Below are 20,810 nucleotides of genomic sequence, written 5' to 3' on the forward strand. Positions count from 1 at the left end.
CGAGAAGCACCAAGCGTTTTCTAGAGAGCACTGTAATATTTCAGATGGATGTGTTGTGGGCAAGAGTATAAAACCAAATGATGATAAACTTTTTTCACACTGCTTCTGGGAAGGATGGAGTCCTGGACACCACTGTACTGCTGAGGAGCTGTGTACAAAGTGCAGTGGGAATGCTACGGGACCAAAATGAAGATCTTAGTCGCAGCAGAAAGCGAATTGAGATTCTCCTTAGCCTTCTATCCAAAGAGGATGTCTTGAAAGGTATGTGCTCCCTGGCTGCAGCTGGTGGTGTCCCTGAACACTGATCTAGGGGACCACCGATACATGTAAGTTAATTCACTGGGAACACAAAGGACAGTGGTCCTTGCTGTAGTGTAGACATGGCAGAACTCCCCGGTGCTCTTCTCAGAGCATCTGTGCTCCAGTCTGTCACTCCTTTTCTGGTTGTAGGGCTTCACCAGGCCCTTCACCAGCTTCGTAGCCCTTCTGTGGGCACGCCCCAGGGCCTCGATGTCCTTCTGGTAGTGAGGGGCTCAAAGCTGAACCCAGCACTCGAGGTGCAGCCTCACCAGAGCAGAGCACAGGGGGACAATCACCTCCCTGGTCCTGCTGGCTGCACTATTCCTGACACCAGGATGCCGTTGGCCTTCTTGGACACACTGCTGGCTCGTGTTCAGGCAAGCAGCAATCAGCACCCCCCAGATCCTTTTCTTCTCCACAGCTTTCCAACCTCTCTGCCCCAAGCCTGTAGCATTGCATGGGGTTGTTGTGACCACAGTGCAGGACCCAGCACTTGGCCATGTTGAACCTCATCCCTTGGCTTCTGCCCATCGACCCAACCTGTCCAGGTCCCTCTGCAGGGCCTTCCTACCCTCTGGCAGACCGACACTTCCCCCCAGCTTGGTGTCATCTGCAAACTTACTGAGGGCACGCTCCGTTCCCTCATCCAAGTCATCAGTAAAGATATTAAAGAGCTAATTAAAGACCCAACACCCGCCCCTGGGGAAACACACTTATGACCGGTGGCCAGCTGGATTTCACTCTGTGGCTGGTAGCTGGCTGTTCACCACTGGTTGATTAGTGAAACAACTGTAAAATGCTGTTCTCGGTGTGATATTTGTGTTCTGATCCAAGGCCAGTTGAAGAAAAAATGCAAGTTTCTTGTTGTTTTCTAGCCTCTTTCCTGAAGATAACAAAGGCTCGTCTCTCCAACCTTTTGAAGAAACAAGAAGAAAATTCCTTGTACCACAAAAATTGGGTGCTTCGGGAGGCTTCCAACCTAAGTGCTCTTCAGGAGGCTGGCACCTTCAGGTGAGGACGGCAGCAATATCTTGTAACCTGCAGGTTTCCAAGGAAAGTTTGCAAATGGCAACAGTGCAGCAGAGACAGCAGTTTTGTGGAATCTTAATATTTGCAGTGTCAATCTCCAGTTTGTGGTGGAATTTCTCTTGGCTTCTGAAGGAGGGTGACTTACAGCTGAATGGGCTGTACTGGAAGAGAAATGCTGGTGTGCACAAGTGCTCTGAATTAAACAGTGGGATTACAGGCGAGCTATGAGCGAGAGAAGTGTAGGGGTTTTCTTCTCCCCCCTTGTAAAGGTAGCATTAGGACTCTCACACACTGATGTCAGCAGTTTTTCAGCACAACCACGTCCTGATTTGCAGATATTATTGTTCATCTTCCCTCTTGGTTTCTTGGTCTCTTTCTGCCCCCAAAGGCACACCTTGTGGAAGCGAGTCCAGAACGCGATCATTCCATTCCTGGCTCTCCTGATTGCTGTCATAGACAGAAATGGCAATCTGGAGCTGTTGGTCAGGCCGACACCTGAATGGGTGACAAAGCTGTGGATGTTCATCTTCAGTGATACAAAACTTCTGACTATCCCTTACAATGTGGGTAAAAACAGGTGAGCTCCTGGAGAGAGCAGCAGGAGGAATTGGCTGGCAGCACTGAGACCCAGTCCTCCACTGGCTTTAAATCCATGTGGGAGATTAACACTCTTGGTTGCTCTCCTGTGCTGTTCTGAAGGTGGCAGGGCTGTTCTCAGGGACTTCAGAAGTCTCTTCTTTCTATCTTATCTCCAGTACTCCTGGGCTTTGCTCTCTAGCTCCTGGCTTGCTCACACTTCTTACCCATCCCTTGAAGCCTGCATGTCCTGCCATTACAGTCTTTTTGCTAGGGAATGCTTACTCAGTAAGTCCTAATGCTATGCAATTGGCAAGATGAGGTCTGTTAATGAGTCCTTCTGTTCTTTTCCCCTTCTAGGGCTGATTTCTTGCTTTCTGAAGCTTCCTGTCTCTGTTGTCTGAATGCATTTCCCTGGCAAAAGCCTGGTATGTTACTGACCTTTTGATCTCATAGCTCTCAGACAGAGATAATCCTGGTGCAGAACAGCATGATGGTGTCTGCTGATGCTGGGAATGGGATGCCCTTCAGCTGGAGGATAAAGGAGTATTTGGACGAGATGTGGCTGGAAACTCAATACATCCAAAACATCGAAGGTGAGTGCTTGGCATGAGCTCACAATGCAGAACAGCTCCATCCGTCTGCCTCGTAAACTCTGGGCTATCACTAACACACCTCTACCTTTCCATGACCCTGGAATCACCTTCAGTCCCTCCGTACTCATACAAGCCAGGAGAGCTTTGTGCAACTAGCTTTTCTTTGTGCTTCTCAGTATTAGTATTTCTTGCATATTCTGTGCCCTTGTCACCAACTTTTGGTATTTCCACAGCATTTTGAAGACAAGATTGAGATCCAATAAATATGGCGATGATGCCTGGGCAGAGAAGGCCTGGCCTCAAATTCCTTGTTAGCCTTCTGAATGAGGGGAACGCTGCATGCACTGAACCAGTGACTGATTAGGTGTCAGTTTCCTTAGAATAGAAGCGTATCAAACCCAGCTTCCTCCTAATATTCAGCTTTTCTCTGTATTCTCGTTTTCCAGACCAGGCTGAGAAGTTTGTGGATATCTTCCAGAAAACTGCACTGGGAAAATTTATCTCTTCTCTGACTGAGGAAGAAAGGCAGATGCTGTTCCAGTGTTATATCACAGACTTCATTGTCTTGACCATTAATGTGTCCTCCCAAGAGGAACTGCAGGTCAGTGTCTGGAACAAAAACTGGAAACTCTGTATAGAGGGATGGGTGTGATGGCTGTGAACATTCTCTTTTGTGTCAATCTCTCCTCCTTGGGCTAAATCCTCCTCTCAGACTAACAGCAAGCTAGCCACAAAGCAGATGTTTGACACCGAGTAGCTGCTGAAATTGCTGAGGCCCTACTCAGAAAAGCGCTTCCATAGGAGCAGCTATAGAAATGGCCACATTATTTGAGGCTGTCTTTGTAAAGTACTGATTTTATTTTTTTCCAGATAATTTTGTCAGGGTTTCTAATCCAAAATTAATTATGAAAGTATATATATTTTTAATTTTGATTCATTTTTTTCCTAACCTTTCAGTGTCTGCAAATTGCCTTCTTATCCTGTATAAATGAATGGAAAGCAACATCTCCCAGAAGAGAGGATACAGTGCCATGCTTGCCTTGGGTCCACCTTGGATACAATCAGTTCAAGAGCCGTCTGCAGAACTTCTCTAGGATCCTGGCTGTACACCCCAGTGTGGTTGGCCCCCTTATGAAGCTGAAAGGACAAAGAATGCAACGTTCAGAGATGGTAGAGTCATTACCAGACATTTTGTGATCCTCAACCCTAACAAAGAGCTGTCTTCACTGAATTAGCTTGTGTTCAGTCTCCATTTGATTTCAGATAAAATAAAGTGGGAAGCACAAGCTCAGTCAGAATTCTCGGTATTAAGCATAGCCTGTGATATTATCATTTTTATTAGTAGGGTTTAAAACCATTTGCTATGTTTTCACATCAGCTTAATAGGGTGTGCTAATGATCTGAGCCACGAGCATATGAAAATTCCAGAGCTTAAGATGATCAAGTAGAACATTATTCAGTATAACACCTGCCATAGCAAACCAGATTGAGAGCCCAATACAGAGTTTATAAATAATTCTGACATGCTGCTGCTGCATTATACTTACATCCTGTGTGTGCAACTAGGTTTCAGATGTGTTAGCTGCAATAGTGAGTGCTGAAGAGCTGGAGAATCAAGTGCAGACAGCAATTCCAGCCACCTGGCTGCAGAAAGTGAAAAATCTTCAAATGCCAATTGAATTTCTTTGTAAAGAAAATGATTTACAGAGGAGTGGGAGTCAGTGCCATCAACTGCTAAAAGAACTCAAGTAAGTACTGCATATCTGCTCACAATCTTGATCTTTGCCTTGCTGTTAATAAGGGTATCGGTACAGGCTGAAAGCTGCTCTGATGCTGCTTTTCTCAGATGAATACTTTGCAAACCTTTCCAGGTTCCAGCTTGGCTCAGTTAGTTATTAAGCACTGAGAGCCATATCTTTATTTCTGTCCTTACACAGATGCTCCCCCTAAATCTAGCAGTGTTATCCCATACACTCCAGCTAAGTTTAGTGCTTATTTAAAGCACTCATTAAATTGCCATTAATCAGCAATATTGTCCCACTTCATCCCATGTGCATAAAGCCTAAGAGATGGGGAACTTTGCATCTAAGACAGGAGTCTTGTCTCTTGCAAGATGGGCCAAGGCAACTACACCAATTTCTCACAGACCTTGTTTAGTTTAACCTAAGTGAAGAAAATTTAGTTAACTCACAAAAAAAAACAAAACAACATACTTTCTATTTTAATAGAAGTTTAAAGTGTAGAAGAGTGAGGTCATTGTGGTGGCCTTTGCTCTGCAGCAAAAAGACAGCTGCAGGAGGTCTCTGTTCTGCTACAGGACAGAATCATATGCCATAAGCTCACTGTGTGAGGTACTGTTACATGTTTTGTCCTTGACAAGAAGCCAGGCTGTGGTTCAGAGGTTGATAACCACAGGACATACATAAAAAGTTGCATGAGAAGTGTAGTGGTGAGCATGAAAAGCAGTGAGATCGTTAGACTGACCTGATTGTGCTTTCATTCGTACTCATTGCACAGTCAAGTGTCAGCTCTCATCTCATAATTGTACTTTTTGAAATCACTCTCTCCTTCCCACAGAGTCTACTGGAACCGGGTTTTCTCCATGTCTCTGTTTGTAGAACACGTGTTATTTGGTATCAATACTTTGCTACCAGAGTTTGAGAATTTAGTGAAAAAATATACTTTGCTTCTTGCCAAGGTAAGCCAAGATGTGATTTTTATCCCTTTCTTGTGTGCTTCTGCTGATCATGTGTATTCTTGTCTGTGGTAGTAGAGCTGAGTCATTTAGCTTTGCCCTTTTCTTCTGCAGTGTTTTCAACGGGATTCAGACATGAAGACTCATCCGACTTTTGTTGCAGTGATGAAAGTACTGTGTGAATGTAAGGAGGAAGTCAGCCACAGGCTCTACAGGTAGTGACATTGAGACAAGTCACAGGGTCAAGTAGGAATATTGTCTGTATTGCCTCTATTTCTGGACATAAAAAGTGTTGCATTTGACACAATGAAAGCCAAATGAAGAACAATATCTTCTATTTTATTCCACACCCTGAAACTGAGTGGTTAGTCAACAGGTCTTACGTTATATCCTCTGACTAAAGTTGCAGGTGAATATCTTATTAAAGATTTTTGGTAGGACAGCATTGAAGCAATCATGGTCACTGTTGTTCCTGAATTACAGACATGGTTTGAAGGAGTGTCCGATCTGCCTAGGAGAGCCAAAGGATCCAGTTTGCTTGCATTGCTACCATGTGTTTTGTCAAAAGTGCATCACTACATGGCTAATACCAGCACAGATGCATTGTCCAGTCTGCAGAGTTGCTGTTGAGGATGTTAATTTAACAGTTTCCGAGGAAATCAGGTACTTTTTCCTGTCCAAGGTGGAAGCATTGCAGTGGGCCTGGCTGTGTAAGGAAATCCTGATTCGCATGTCTGAAGTTGTCAACTCATGCACGAGTGATTTTTTTTTTTTTTCCTGTCTGCTTTGCTTCACAGAATCACAGAATCATTAAGGTTGGAAAAGACCTCCTAGATAATCTGCTCCAACCATCCTTCTACCGCCAATATCACCCACTAAACCATGTCCCTAAGCACCACGTCCAACCTTTCCTTAAACACCCCCAGGGACGGTGACTCCAACACCTCCCAGGGCAACCCGTCCCAACGCCTGACTGCTCCTTCTGAGAAAGAACTGTCTCCTAATTTCCAAACTGAACCTCCCCTATTGAAACGTGAGGCCATTCCCTCTAGCCCTATCACTAGTTACCCGTGAGAAGAGGCTGACCCTGAACCCCCGACACCTCCCTTTCAGGTAGCTGTAGAGAGCAATGAGGTCTCCCCTGAGCCTCTTTTCCAGACTAAACAGCCCCAGTTCCCTCAGCCGCTCCCCATATAAGACTTTAGTTCCAGACTTGTGCTTCATCCATCATTTAACTGGTTCTGTATTTGAATATTTTCCTAATGCTTTTTACCCTTTACCTAGTGCTGCCATAGCAAAAAATGCCCTGTTCCGCCAGAGGTGCAATAGTTTCTTCATAGATGTGGTTACCACCATGTGTTTCAAGGACAATGAGCCCCCTGAGACAGATGTGATCCAAGAGCTCCTTAATCTGCTGTTTGTTCACAAGGACCTACTGAAAGGTTCAGGTGAGCTCTTTTCATCTGATGCTCGGCCTCGTGGAGTTGATTCTCTTGCCGGTTTCTTTCCAATCTTTTCCAATCCTATCTTTTCCATATCTCCACAGTTCAGCCTACTACCTACACAAAATTTCTGTCCCCATTTGATGAAGAAGTAGATGAAACTCCCATCATTCGCTCAGTAATGTTGAAGCTCCTCTTGAAGTACAGGTGAGCACAGTCAATTAATGGATGTTGTACAGGGGGGGTGTTTCAGCTTTTTTCATGACATCATCAAAACCAACCTGTTTGTTCTCACTTCCACGCTATTCAGTGAATTTAGATCAGTAAAGGTGAAATTTAACTTGTGCCTTTGTATTAGTCAAGCAACTTGGCTGACTTGCATGTGGCTTGTATGAACTATCTGACCAGTCTGTTCCACTGAGCATTTCTCAACCTAAACCTGTGCTGAACATGGATGGTTTGGGAGGCCTTAACGATAGCTGACTAACTGATATATTCTAGATGAGCGAAGTAATGCTCCCGATCCCTGATCCATGGCCATTTAATCAAGAGTGATCTTTTGGATGTTTACACAGACCTCTTCATTCACAAAAGTTCCTTCAGCATCTCTTTGCAGACAGTATGTGTAAAAGAGCCATGCCTCTAGTGTGATAGTCTTCTAAATCAAATTCGTAGAACAGAGCAGAAGATTTATGCTCTAGAAATGCTTATTTGTCATTTTTTGATAAAAGCCTATTTCAGAGTATGAAGCTAGGTGATAGCTGGTAAAAAACAGCATAATTGCTTTTCCATCTTACAAACAGATCTAAAGAAATCCTTACCTGTCACATGGACTTAACTGGTAGTTTGATCATGATTTAGAATACAAGCAGTAGCCACCAGCATTGCAGTTGTGGTAAGGAAGTGTTTTTTCTCTCCTGTAGCTTCAGTGAAGTGAAAAATGATGTGCAAGATTATCTGTCCCGGGTAGAGCACAGCCGGATCCTGGAGAAAAGTGATAAAAAAGAACTCTGCTTGCTTTTTGTCAACTGCTTGGAGGTAAGATTGTTGGATAAGTAAGACCTGGGCAACAAAACTATTACAGAAAACAAAACAACAACAGAAAAAGTTAAGAATAGAAGTTCTGCAATTTTATGCAAGTTTCTTGTGCACGTAACTAGCTGCCCACTTAGCCCCCAAAAGAGTTGTATCAAATCACCTGTTCAGAGCCTGCTATCCAGTAACAAGGCTTGCTTTCTCTAGGTAAGGCTTGTGTTTGCTGCATTACATAAATTCTTCTTCCCTTTGGACACATCACACAAGTGTTGAAGAATTAAGTGAGTCCTGATAAGACTCAACTTCCAGCACAGGAGTGCAGCAAGCAGGGGAATTTCTAGCTGTAGCAGTGGAAAATGGATGCTTTCATGTTTGCAAAGCTTTGGATTACTATGCTGTTTGAGTTGTCTACCTTTCCTCTCCTTGCCTAACTTTAAATGCTTCGGACAGCTTCAAAAGAACTTGACAGCAGGGTAGGGGTTTCATTTCTTACAGTTTTTGTTAAATTTCTGACTTCAAAGGTAAGATCCATGTGTGTATTTTCCCTAAGGAAAAGGGAGAGTTTTGCATCTTGGAACGTGTGATTCAGCAAGTGTGGCCTGTCGGCATGCTTACAACTCTTGCTCATCTACGCATTTAGGAAATATGGAGAGAGCTTGGGCATATTGCTGAAGGTGTTTGCTGATGCAGCAGAAGTTTAAGATAAGCACCAGAGAGATCACAGGAAGGAGCTGATAGCAGTGGAGTGGAGAGAGTTGTGAAAAACGTGCAAGTTCAGTGTGCTTATTGCAGTGAGGATGCACTGGGGGTTTAAAGTACCAATGCAGAGAATATCTAACTTCAGTAGTTCTGCTGCTCATGCAATGTTCTGGCCCATCTTTAGGACTCTATGTGTGAAAAGTCTGAAGGCAGTCTTGGATATGAGCATATCAGCTATCGGCCTGGAGACAGAGGCTTTCCAGATAACTATCTCCCAAAAAGCAATCAAGAAGCTCCTCAGGAATTGTCCGTTGAATATCTGCAGGCAGTAGCCAAGGTTCGCTTGTACCTGAGTAAGGCTGCAGAGCTGCTCTTTGACTTGCATGAGCTCCCAGGTAAGTGATAATTGTGCTGTCAAATGGAAATGTTGTAGACAGAGTAAAGTCACTGTGGGAAGGACATCCTACATTACGCTTTATTAACTGAAGTTTAAGTGATGCTTCAGAAATACAATTGCTTTAAGGCTGCTTGTTTTATATAAGTGGAAGATCTAGGCAGCTGAAAAGGAGGAAGAGATGCTTTTTAAAAGAACAAACAAAAATTAAAGTACTGAGCTGAATCACTGACTCAGTAAAGAAGATCAGCATGTGGAGAATAGTCTGAGATGCTAACACAGTCCATGAAGCATCAAAATGTGGTGCTGAGGGAACATTCTGGGTAAACAGCTGAGGAAGACAGAGCTTTCAGGTTCTCCTGCATGGCCAGCAAGTACAAGTGAAAGGAGCTTGGTGCTACAGCTGGTGTAGGCAGCAAAAGTTTTCCAAGGTAGGATGTGTTTTTGCTTTCTCTTCTTCAGTGCAAGACCAGGCAGAGGAGAAGCAGCGTTACTTGGCAAATGTGAATGCATTCTGTAGCCTCACCAAGAACAACTGGCATCGTGTTTACCTGGTTCGGAAAATTGCTAACCAGTATGGGATGGAATTTGCTCAGAAGCTTGTCACAGACGCACAGTTTAACTGGGTGTTCCCAGCAGAAATTCTGCAACAGGTAAGGAAGAGGTGTCTCCTTGAAGATGGTTCTCTCCTCTTAGTTTTCAGTTGGTGCTGCTTTGGGGTGCTTTAGTGCTGCATGGCTTTGGGGGACTTACTGCAGTGGGAATGGTTGTAAGAAGCCATTTAGGTTGATGTGCCTGCCTGCTGCCTCTTTTCAAGGCTGAAATGACAGAGTTCTCAGAAGAAATGGTTCTCACGATGCTCACTGTGGGCTTTTCCCTTTGCAGGTACAGAGCAGCCAGTCTAATCACATTGATCGTTACCTGGCATGTGGCAAGAATTACAGAGTCCTGCGTGACGCTGTGGGGAAAGCCATGATTGAGTGCAAGACTGAGGATCTTCTAGAGGCAGAGAAGGTAGGGCATGCTCTCCTCAACAAAATCCTGTCATGGTTTCTGGGTGGCTAGTGATTAAGCTTTATACATTTGTTTTGCCAGTGTCTCTAGTGGAGATACCTGGGTTGATTTTGATTTTGAAAGCTGCTGTGGCTTATCCTGTCTGAGACACAGATGTCTGTGCTTTTGTTGTGTGTGTTCTAGTATATGTAACGTTGAGGTTATACTTGCTCCTCTACCTTCTAATAAATCATAGCAGTTTGTTTTACAAGCAAGTATTACAGGCACCTTGTGACCAACTAACTGAAGAGTAGGCAGGTAATTGGTGAAGCTTTATGCCTCCTCCCTGCCTGCCCATATCTGCCTAGCCTTGTGTCTTACTGTACAAAATCAATCAGGTGATTTCTGTGCAACTAACCTTCTTCCAGTATGTATTTTGTGTATGAAAATGTTCAGGAAGAAGTTTGACAAAAAATGCCTGTTTGAATTTCTCTGTACCATGAATACACTGTGACTTTTTCTTCACTTGTATGTTGGCTTGGTTTGAAGGCAGGCATATACAGGTGCTATAAGTAAAATAATTGAGAAATTTCTGATGTAAAACACATAATCAGCTTGAAGGCTGTCAGATTACTCATTTACATGTGGCTTGAACAGTGATTTCTGCGTTATTCCCCTTCATGTGTGGGGACATCTTTAATGCAGACCTGCTGAAGTCTGCTGCTAAGACTGCTAAGACAGACCAATAACAAACTGAAACCTTGTAAGAGTTCATCTGTGACAACTGTCACCTCTTCTCCACTGTATCATTGGTTCTTCTTTTTCAGGCATCCAGCAGCTCCCCAGCTGTACAGGCTGTTCATCTGCTCCTTGCTATTTTCAGAGAGGTCACTGTCCTGTATGGAGTTAATGACTCAAATCTTCATCCCAAACAGCAGGTAAGATGCTTGATTCTGGGGGCTTATGATAAACATTCTTCATTGATAAGGATAAGTGAGATTTAAATCATTGGTGAAAGAGCTTTTTGTTCTGATTATGCCCTGACCCGAGCAAAGGGAAAAAGTTTTCAGAGCAGAGGATAGCATAGCATCGGAAGCAGCTGCTAGTTCTCCTCAGTTTGATGGATGATATCATGCTGGTTTTATTTCTTTAAATGTGTGTTTTCAGCAAATAAGTGCTATGACTGAGTTCATCCAGAACTCCGGAGTCCTGAATTCTCCAGACATGCAGAACTTTGCAGCTTGTCTTGTGACGAATAAGCTGCCGTCTCTTCTGACAGTGGATCCTCAAAGCTTCAGCCACAACGGAGCGCTAATTGAGATGGCTGTTCATACTTCAGCTGTCTTGCTGTGTGGGCAGAACCCCATCCTGCAGCCCCTGAGGAATCTGGCATTCGCTCCAAATACCATGAAGGTAAAGAGATTTAACTCACGGTAGTTCAGCACACTGATAGTTCTTTCACGCGTCTGCTGGGTCCTCTATAACATAACCGTAATGTCAAAAGACACCAACTCATTGTTTCAATTGTGAATTACTGATGTATGATTAGTTCAGTATTGTTGGGATTAATTAGCACAGAACCAGGCTCTGGACTGGTTTAGATGTCATTAGTTACTTATTATGATGGAGAACAAGGAGCAACTGCTACAAAAAAGAACTGATTCATATATTGTTGTCATATTTTTTCTTCCTTAGCACTCTTTTCTGCCTACAATGCCAGAAGATATAATGGCTCAGGCAAGGGCCTGGGAAGGAATGTCTGTTCTGCACTGGTACAGTAAGTGCTTCTGACTGGCTTTGAAAGAGATTGAAGGAGAATCCTTGTTTTTGAATGAGATGACTCCTAATGTGAGGACAGACACACTCCTCAGCATGAGTTATCTGTATTGGGTAACGCACCAAAGTGCACTGAGTTTCTGTTTAGTCTCAAGCTTATAGCTGTTCGTGGAGTTTACTTCGGGCAGTTAGAGAGGTGTAAGCAGGAGAGCAGCACTTTGCCATCTTCCTGGCTAGTTTTCAGTTCTCTGCTTTTCATGGCAGAATTTAACTGTAAACTAGGAAGCTGGGGGCATGGGAACATTTATGCTTACTAGCCTATATGGCACTTGGTAGCAGAATTTTTCAGGTTTTCATTCCATGTTTCTTTCAAGGAGAGAAGCACTAAAAGCTTCCTCTGGTTGTTGTGTGAGCCTATGACTCCTTCAGGAATTTCAGTGCTTGCCATTAGGCCTTGAAGCGTATTTCTTTCTTCAAGATGATGATGCCTCTGAAAGGAAATAATAGGGGCTTCATAAATGGCTGTCTTCTAATACTGTCCTGTTTGTTTCTCCGTCTTCATAGCATGTCCAAATGGCCACCCCTGCACTGTAGGAGAGGTAAGAATTTGAGATTGGTGGTGTTTTTTCTTAAGCAGGTGGTGTTTTCAACAATAAACTGTTTTATATTTTAGTTCTACTGCACAGCAGTTCATTTTATAAACTCTAGATTACTAATCATTCTGCCGTTGCAATGTAAAATTTAGAATTGCTGTAACACAGATTGTACCAAAAAGCCTAGTAAATAAGGCAGGCAGACATCATTTGTCCAGTATATAGCAGCATTCAAATTAACCAGCTACAGCATGGATTTTTGTTTCATTGTCTCTGTTACTATTCTGGAATTCAGTGTTTTCATTCTTTCTTTTTGCTAGTGTGGCAGGCCCATGGAAATTAGCTACTGTCTTGACTGTCATGCCCAAGTTGGCGGGGAACAACACAGATCGCTGCCAGGCTTTCAAACCATTGGGTATGCTTTGATCCATCAACCTTCTCAGTGCAAAATTTTACAGTACTTGCCTGTTGTGGTTTCAGGGTAAAAGGTGTTACCTCATGCTGCTACCTGAAAGGTGGCACTTGGAATTCCCCATTATGTCACACATTCCCCTCTGGGAGGGGGAAGAGGTTTGGCAATGGGGAGTGCTGGTGTAACTGAATTTGCAGAAGCTGCCTTAAAAAAGACCTTGTCAAGCTTCTAGTTTTAGGTTTTCCATGTTTCTGCTCATCTAGGCAGATACCTGTTATGTGGTTCTATATTAACATACAGTAGCAGGCTGCATTTTCTTAGAGGGCTCATCATGACTGAAGAACTTCTACCAAAACTCCAGGATTTATGACTTGTGCTCCCTCCTCTTTGATTCTCTGGATTCGCACTTTCAGCCCTTGCATAAAGAATGTTCAAGTTATGAAGTCTAAAGGCAGTGGCTTCTCATCTGTCCAGCATGAAGTCGGCTAATCTTGCCCCACAGGGTTGGCCATTGCATTTTTCATAGCAAATGTAATTGGAAGAGATGTCCAACAAAAAGTAGTCAACCAGCAAAACCAAGGAAGTTTGCTTATTTGTGTACCAAACTTTCTGAAAGTCTTCAATCCCCTGTAGCACTTTTAATCATCATCTTTTTATAGCATTCAGAGAACTTAAGATCCGAAAGACATTATTGGGTATCAAAGACTACTTCCGTGTTTTCTGTCAAAGCAAAAATCGCTATGCATACTTTCTGGCAGGAATACTGAAGACAGAACTCAAACTGGCCACATACTTGGAGATGCACAACGCAGAAAAGAAATGATGGAAGTGTCTGACCGACCCATGTCCCAAGTTGTCTTCATTCTGATACGCTTGCTCACACATCTGGCAATGTTTCTGGGAGCCACAAAGGATCCTCAGGTATCTTCCAATCATAGTCCCAAGTGGCCACTTGAAATCTGCCTTTATATGATACTGGTCCTTCTCATCGTGTTGCCTAGTGACTAGTGAAGTCTTTCAAGATGCAAAACCCAAATTCACTTCTCCACTTGCCCGGGAATGTTTTTGGTTTCTTTATGCAGTTGCCATTATGTGTACAAGTGGTAAGAGTCCTGTAGGACGGAGTAGAGACTATCTGATTAGACTAGTTTTGCATGCCTTGTGCTAGAACTGGATGTTACTGATTACACTCATTTTTTCCTTTTGTTGCTCTTCAGTCACTGCAAAAGATTATCAAGCCACCAGTGCACAACTCAGTAACTTTCCTGCAGCAGCATATTCAGGAGGACTTGGCACAGATGACAAAAACTTTGGGAAAGAGTATAGATGAGACTATCAACATCCTTCATCTTGTCCTAAGCAGCCTCCTCAAGGACCCCCATCAGCACTCAAGCCAGTGTAAGGAAAACTACTAGCCATATCACATCTACGAGCTGTATCGGTGTTTTATGGGCAGCAATTAGTATTTTTGCTAACAGACCACTTGCAACAGGTGATAGCTGAGCTGATGAGGGAGATCCAGAAATTTGCGGTTTGTTTCTCACTGTAGGTAGTGAAGAATTTTTCTCTGCTTACTTCTTCTCTGGTCAAATATATGGGGTTTGCAAGGTTTGGTACATAGTTCTGGAAAGAAATTAATGAAAAAATGACTTCACGATACATTGACAGCTCACAAGCAGAGGTGCTACTTGAAGTAGGGTGTGCAGTTTTGGATGACACTCTCCAACTAGGCTGAGATACTCATTTAGCCTCTATAACCTCTATAGTTGCTCTTAGCTCATCATATGAACTTGCAAGGATGTCACATCTAAAAGCTAAGAGAATCTGAGCTATCTTGTAACTGAAATATTGTGAACATAAGACTCTTAAATTTCTGTTGCAGGGCCAGTTCAATTTGATGGTACGCTTTCCACCAAGGAGAAAAGAAACAAGTGGGAAAGAATTGTTGCAGACACAGTTATTGCTCCTGAGTTGGAGGTGAGAAATTAGCTGTTTAAAAAAAATAAAAATAATAATAATCAGTTGAGCAGTTCAAAGCAACTTTGGAAACCTGACCTGCTGTGATACCTGTGCTACTCTTTTCACCTGGCTATTCCTAAATGCAAGCTATTTATGATACAACTGCAGGTCCACATTAATCTGTCGTCAGCTAGTCACTTCCATCTCTAGATTATAGACACCCTGCTGTAGATGACCTTGCTTTCAACAGGGGGTTTGGACTGGGTGATCTCTGGAGTCCCACCCAGCATCAGTTATTCTGTGACTCTTTTATGTGAAACGTGGAAACTGTATGTGAGAGAGGGTCAGCCGACTTTATTATACCTGTGGAAATGAGAATCAGACTTGAGTTATGTTATGAGGATTTTGTGCAGATGTAAAAGTAAAATTATCTTTGTTCAGTTGAAAGTACTTGCCCAAGTGAGCATAAGGGTGACCCAAATTAATCCTGTTTGCCTTTTTTCTTCATGTGCATTATTTAAAGAATGGAAGACCTGAGGGCTGGATGAGTTGGTGGGGGAAAAAACAAAAAAACAAAAACAAAAAAAACAACAGTTTTAGAGCATAAACAGCTGTTCTGCAGTGTGTGTTTTTTTATATGCATTCCCTAGAAGTTCATCTTCTGTTTTGACATACTTTTGTGTGACTTGGTCATCAAGCTGTTAGGGAAATATACTCCCATGGAGGTTCAACATTGCATGAAGCTGCCAATGCTGATAGAATACCGTTATTTTTTGCAGGGTTTGGATAAAAAACTTCTGAAGTTAAATAAAGAAATTCAAGAGGATGAGAGAATATCTTCCAACCCAGTAGTGAAAATGGTGTATGGCGACCCAGTCAATTTCCTGTCCCAGCTGCCCAAGGACAGTCACATCCATCATTCCAAGATGTGGAGCTGCCGAAAGAGGATTTCAGTGGAGAACCTGGGCCACATAGTCCAGCAAAATAATGCCAAGGACACTGTCCCTCTCTTGTGGAAGTTTCTGCAGAAGGTGAGTGCAATACAGGGATGAGACCCCACAATGTTCAGATAATACTCCACAGAAGAACAGAATCATAGAATGGCTTGGGTTGGAAGGGGCATTAAAGATCAACTAGTTCCAACCCCCCCCGCCATGGGCAGGGATGCCACCCACTAGATCTGGATGCCCAGGGCCTCATCCATCCTGGTTTTGAACACCTCCAGGGATGGGGCATCTAAAACCTCTCTGGCCAACCTGCTTCTGTGCCTCACCACCTGGTTGAGGTTGAAAGGGACCTCTGGGTACGTTTGGCTCAACTCCCATGCAGTCTCAATCTTGAGAACTGTATATATAAAGTATTTTTTCTTTTAAACGTTTGAAAAGTAATTCAATAGAAGTATTCAAAACTGGTTTGTCCAAGGGCAGCTGTACTCATAAATCCCCTTTCCTCTTCCAGGAAACAGAACTGAGGCTGGTTAAAACTTTACCAGAGATTCTGGCTCTTCAGAGAGAATTAGTGAGGCAATTTCAGAACACTACTGATGTTAAGCGCTGCACGATCAGAGACTTCCTCAATGAACCCCGCTCAGGTGAGAAGATTCCGCCAAAACTGTAAATTAGTGAAACAAAAAGTGCTTTAGAAAGATTGCTTAGATAGTGCAGATAAAAATGAAGGTGAAAACTTCTCTTAAACTCGCAATCTTAAGTCCTTATTTTTCCTTTCAACTCCTATCCAAATATACTGGAGGCCTTGATGTTAGAGTTTTTCTTAAAAAAGGTAAAGTGGTTTTAAGAGAATTTAAGCACAAGAGGTAGGGACTCTGCTCAGAGATAGGCAAGATAAATCCCTGAACGCAGCTGTGGGTATGTTGAATTTCTGAGCTGTGCTCTAGAGTAGGGCCTTCCTAAAATGTGTAATAGGTATCCAGCCCTTCTGTTAAGTCAGAAACAGGCGACAACTCCTTTAATTGCACTTAAGTGCAATTACTTCTGTTCTGAAGTACTTATGGAAGATTTCTTAAAGGTCACGCAGACCAAGGATCCATGCAGCCTTGTAGCGTGTGCCAAAAGCACTCAATAATGGAAGATATAAACAAACAGCAAATTACACAATTTGATAATGTTGGAAAACTGTTTAATGTACATTTAAACATTTCTGGTCTGTTTGAACAGTTATCTAAGGTTATGTGGTGTGCTTTGAAAATTCTTATATTATTGAGTTTCATGGTGTTGCCAGTAAAAGGCATTTCAAGGATTCCTGTTTCTGGTATTGCTCAGATGTGATGAGGGACCTGTTACAGAGGAGAGTTAACATGTTCCTGTCTGTCTGGAACAAGCTGAGAAGATCACTGGATACCAATGGTGAGTACCCTTCCCTCACAGCATTGTTTTGTGTGATGGAAATGAGAGATTGCCCCCTGTCAGACGGGTCCTTCAGTACCCTTTGACAGTACAGGTTTCTTCTGTCAGATGCTGAAAATATCCTCCAAACTGACCTTGGCTGTTAAAGGTTAAAAAGATGTAGGTGCAAATGGAAGAATGTTTCCTACTCACCTGAACCTGCTTCCTTTAGCACCTACAAGGCACAGAAAGTGTGACCTTTTTGTCAATTTATCCTGCTGTACTTTCTCCTGACCTGGGTTGGCTCGAGAGAGGCTATTCATCATGGGGCAAACTCTGGGACACCACAAGCAATCTTCTACGCTTTTTATTTTAGGGGAAATTAAGCTTCCTAAAGGCTACTGTGATGCTGACTTGACCATGGACAGCAAGCTTGAAGTCCTTCTGCCACGTCGACAGGGACTGGGCCTCTGCTCCACAGCCTTAGCCAGTTATCTCATTAGTCTGCACAACGACTTTATCTATTTGGTGAACAAACATACCAAAGAAGATGATAGGTATGTTGCTATTCCAGCCAGGCACTTTTTGTCTCTGTTGTATTACCTGCTCCCAATCTGCTTTCCCTGCTTCAGAAAGGCTTGTCACTCTACATGGAGACAACTTGTTTCCTCTTCTGAAGGTACTTGATCAGTCCATCAGAAGTAGCTGACCTGCACTTGATCAGTTACGAGGTTGAGAGAGACCTGATTCCTCTGATCTTATCCAACTGCCAGTACAGCATGGAGAAGGGTGGGGAGACATTGCAGCACTTCGACCTGGAGAGAATCCAGCAGCAAGTCATCAGCAAGTTCTTGCAGGGGAAGCCGCTCATCACCCTAACGGTAGGACGAGGCAGCTAGCTATGTTTCTAGGCAGCTAGAAAACATAGCTAGCAGACAACTGCAGGCTTATCAACTTATTGGCTGGTGTCTGAACCCCTGCAGTCTTTGCTGCAGCCAAACAGACACTGTAGCAGGGTTAGCAATGAAATTCTACAACCCTGGGTTTCTCTCCTGACAGGGAATACCTACCCTCGTGTACAGACACGATCGAAATTACGAAGAGCTGTTTAATGATGTCAGGAATAAGCTGGATCAGGTGGGTTTCTGTGCTGGAGAAACAGGGCACGTGTCCCCTGACACGCAAAGAAGCGTCAGGCCCATCTTCTCACTTGCCTTGCTCATCTGCTATGAGGGCCTGCTCGCTGATCTGTTAGCATGCCTTGAATATGTACACATTGGTTGTCTTTTGTCAGTCAGGGTTTACAAAGAAAAGAGATGTAGTTAAGTACTTCCAGTTTTCTAAATCTGGGGCTATGCCCTTATTCCTGACTTCTGCAGATTGAGCAGCAGTAAGAAAGGGTTCTAAACTAATACTAGGAACTGCTTTGACTTCATGGTTTTCAGAGTGCTCTTCCCAGTTCTGTTATGAACACAATCAGCGGGGAACTACAGTCTTACAGTGATGTCTGTGATGCTCTGTCTGTCATTGAAATTACCTTGGGATTCCTGGCCATGGCTGGAGAGAATGCAGAAATGCTTCTGACTGACTACATTGTAAACATTCTGCAGATGGGTGATCAGACAAACCCTCATGTACTGCAGGTGAGTCCTGAGAGCAAAGCTTGTATTCTTAAAGGATTATATCTGTACCAGTTTATACTAAATCCTGACAGTTTGACCTCCAAGCCCAGCAAAAGTTCTAATTCAAGCTGAATTAGAATGTGTTAGAATTTCCTCCCCACCATACTTGACAGCAGGAGAGAAAACAATTTTCACTTCCACTGCAACCAGTGTTTACCAGGTGGGAGCATCCAATAGCTCATGATGCTCAGCAGGTTCTTGCAAAACCCTAAAGAAAGGTCAAGTGGAGGATGTGTGGAAGGTCAAACTCCTCTCTGCAGATCCCTGCTTTTCTGCCATCACCACCAGGAAGGAGAATACTTAGTTGGGTGCCAGAATAATTACTTGCAATGCTAAAACTGCGAAAAGGGAAAACTTTCAATAATGAGTCAACTTTTAGTGACACTGGCTTACCCTAGTGCTAAATGGGATTGAAAATAGCACTTTACTTCTCAAAAGGGGTGGTAGGGAAAGGTTTTATCTCCTAATGGTGTGTGAAAAGAGGCTTTTTACTGATAGGGGGCAAAGGCACTATGCTATGACAACTATGTGTGACATACGGAAAATGACAGAGCTTTCCTAATGGCCAAGAAAGCTGGATTACTGAAGGCAAAATGGGGAATCAGGAGGTATAAGCATGTAGGCTTTTATGCCCATGTTGAAAAGGCTTGATAAACTCCCAACTGCTGGATGAAGCTTTTCTATATACCACTTTGTCATAGTAAGACTGTTTATCAGTGCCATCATAGAATCATTGAATGGTTTGGGTGGGAAGCGACCTTAAGGGTCGTTTAATTCCAACCCCCTCTACCATGGGCAGGGACATCTCCCACGTGATCAGGTTGCTGTGTCGCCCTGCCAGTTAACGTGGCTTCTATTTTAGTGGGCTTCTCTCTGTTCCTTCTTCTGCAGGGGGATGAACAGGCTCCAAAATATGTTCCTTGCATCCAGTTTCACGCTTTGGTTTTCTTTCAGGCCCTCGGACGATGCTGTATAAAGCACAGCATAGCCCTTTGGCAACTTCTCTCTACCCGCAAATCTGAGCAGCTTCTGCGCATCAAAAGGGTAAGATACACTGGCAACCTCAGGGTCTGCTCAGGTATTTCCTCATCTCTAAGATGAAGTTGCTCAAACATGCTTGGTTCTTTTTTTTTTTTTTTTTCTCATTGCATTTTTTAGGATCCTTTTGTAGACATCAATGAAAAGTACAAAGTTAGTCTCACTCCAGAGATTGCCAAGCTCCTCAACACCTACCTCGTTCACTCAAGGCTTGAAACATTCCTCCAGGAGCTCCATGAAATGATCATCCTGAAGCTGAAACGTGTCAAAAGTGTGGATGAATTCCGACCCCTATGGAGGTAATGGGCTTTTGCAGCCCAGAACAACCCACAGTCATTACTGACTTAAGCTTCTTTGTCTCTTTGAAAACGCTTGTGATAGAAACAGTTCTGTTAGCAAATGACTGCTCTGCTGGACACAAAGCACAAGCATTGATATTAAGGATATGTGGCTATTTGTAGGGCACCCTCCATGTTTCTGGCATGTATGACTCCTCTGCATCTTACACAAGCTTTTGGAAACACTGCTTGTGTTGTTCTTCATAGCTAAACACAGCCACTTCCCTAGTCACTCAAAGGAGCATGCTTAGTTTTCTACATACACAAGCTTGGCCCCGACAACTTGATTACGTCCTAATAATACTACTTTGCTCTCTGCTTTCCAGCCTCAAGGAATCACTCATTCCTCTACTTGATGAAAAAGAGTCGGAGTTGGCTGCAGAGCTGCAAGATGCATTCCCAGATGAGATTCTCCTCTCCCATGCTACTGCTACCTGGAAAGCGGCTGCTCTCTTCAAAAGAGAGCGTAGAGAAAGCTAAGGCCACTGGCGACGTGGTGCCTGCCTGTGGCCACTAGTGATTTTTCCTCTTACACCGAGCATTTTACTGCCTCAAACACTGGGTACAAGTGAGATTCAGGGAGGTCAGGGCTGAAGCGGTGCTGGTTGTGTGTTGTGTGTGTTACCTCTCCCACCCCACGCCACTTTTTACGCCAACGGGGTGAAGTTTGGATGCCTCTACGCAGCAGCAGAATAGAGTAGAAAGAGAAGGGTGCCTAGATTGCAGCTTTTTCTGGAAAAAAAAAATAACTGACTTTTTAAGAAGCATTACTTGTTAACACTGGGAAATAATGTGTGCGTCTACTAGGCACTTTTTTTGCTGCCTGTTTCTTGCTACCTGCCAGCTCCGGGCCCTCACTGTGCTGTCGCCGGCCCCTCCGCCCCCCCGGAGCGCCGAGATTGAGGCGGAAA

At 43.5% G+C, this 20,810-nt stretch overlaps 1 protein-coding gene across 1 annotated transcript in view; it reads left to right on the forward strand.

Annotated features, from left to right (window-relative positions):
* Positions 1–20,768, forward strand: part of RNF213 (ring finger protein 213) — a 51,588-nt gene extending 30,820 nt beyond the window's left edge. The window contains exons 34-67 of the mRNA XM_084298313.1: positions 114–261; positions 1,176–1,311; positions 1,718–1,906; positions 2,362–2,501; positions 2,948–3,102; positions 3,459–3,671; positions 4,068–4,249; positions 5,079–5,199; positions 5,311–5,411; positions 5,680–5,859; positions 6,481–6,644; positions 6,743–6,845; positions 7,562–7,676; positions 8,557–8,767; positions 9,229–9,419; positions 9,652–9,780; positions 10,587–10,697; positions 10,927–11,172; positions 11,455–11,536; positions 12,100–12,134; positions 12,449–12,543; positions 13,299–13,461; positions 13,758–13,938; positions 14,423–14,517; positions 15,279–15,530; positions 15,958–16,090; positions 16,779–16,862; positions 17,218–17,398; positions 17,521–17,722; positions 17,901–17,978; positions 18,287–18,484; positions 19,478–19,567; positions 19,682–19,860; positions 20,226–20,768. Coding sequence (XP_084154439.1) covers positions 114–261; positions 1,176–1,311; positions 1,718–1,906; positions 2,362–2,501; positions 2,948–3,102; positions 3,459–3,671; positions 4,068–4,249; positions 5,079–5,199; positions 5,311–5,411; positions 5,680–5,859; positions 6,481–6,644; positions 6,743–6,845; positions 7,562–7,676; positions 8,557–8,767; positions 9,229–9,419; positions 9,652–9,780; positions 10,587–10,697; positions 10,927–11,172; positions 11,455–11,536; positions 12,100–12,134; positions 12,449–12,543; positions 13,299–13,461; positions 13,758–13,938; positions 14,423–14,517; positions 15,279–15,530; positions 15,958–16,090; positions 16,779–16,862; positions 17,218–17,398; positions 17,521–17,722; positions 17,901–17,978; positions 18,287–18,484; positions 19,478–19,567; positions 19,682–19,860; positions 20,226–20,379 — 5,037 coding nt within the window. The 3' untranslated portion in view covers positions 20,380–20,768. The remainder of the gene's footprint in view (positions 1–113; positions 262–1,175; positions 1,312–1,717; positions 1,907–2,361; positions 2,502–2,947; positions 3,103–3,458; positions 3,672–4,067; positions 4,250–5,078; positions 5,200–5,310; positions 5,412–5,679; positions 5,860–6,480; positions 6,645–6,742; positions 6,846–7,561; positions 7,677–8,556; positions 8,768–9,228; positions 9,420–9,651; positions 9,781–10,586; positions 10,698–10,926; positions 11,173–11,454; positions 11,537–12,099; positions 12,135–12,448; positions 12,544–13,298; positions 13,462–13,757; positions 13,939–14,422; positions 14,518–15,278; positions 15,531–15,957; positions 16,091–16,778; positions 16,863–17,217; positions 17,399–17,520; positions 17,723–17,900; positions 17,979–18,286; positions 18,485–19,477; positions 19,568–19,681; positions 19,861–20,225) is intronic.
* The last annotated feature ends 42 nt before the right edge of the window (positions 20,769–20,810 follow it).

This window comes from Netta rufina (assembly GCF_964035555.1).
Source record: "Netta rufina genome assembly, chromosome: 19".
NCBI lineage: Eukaryota > Metazoa > Chordata > Aves > Anseriformes > Anatidae > Netta > Netta rufina.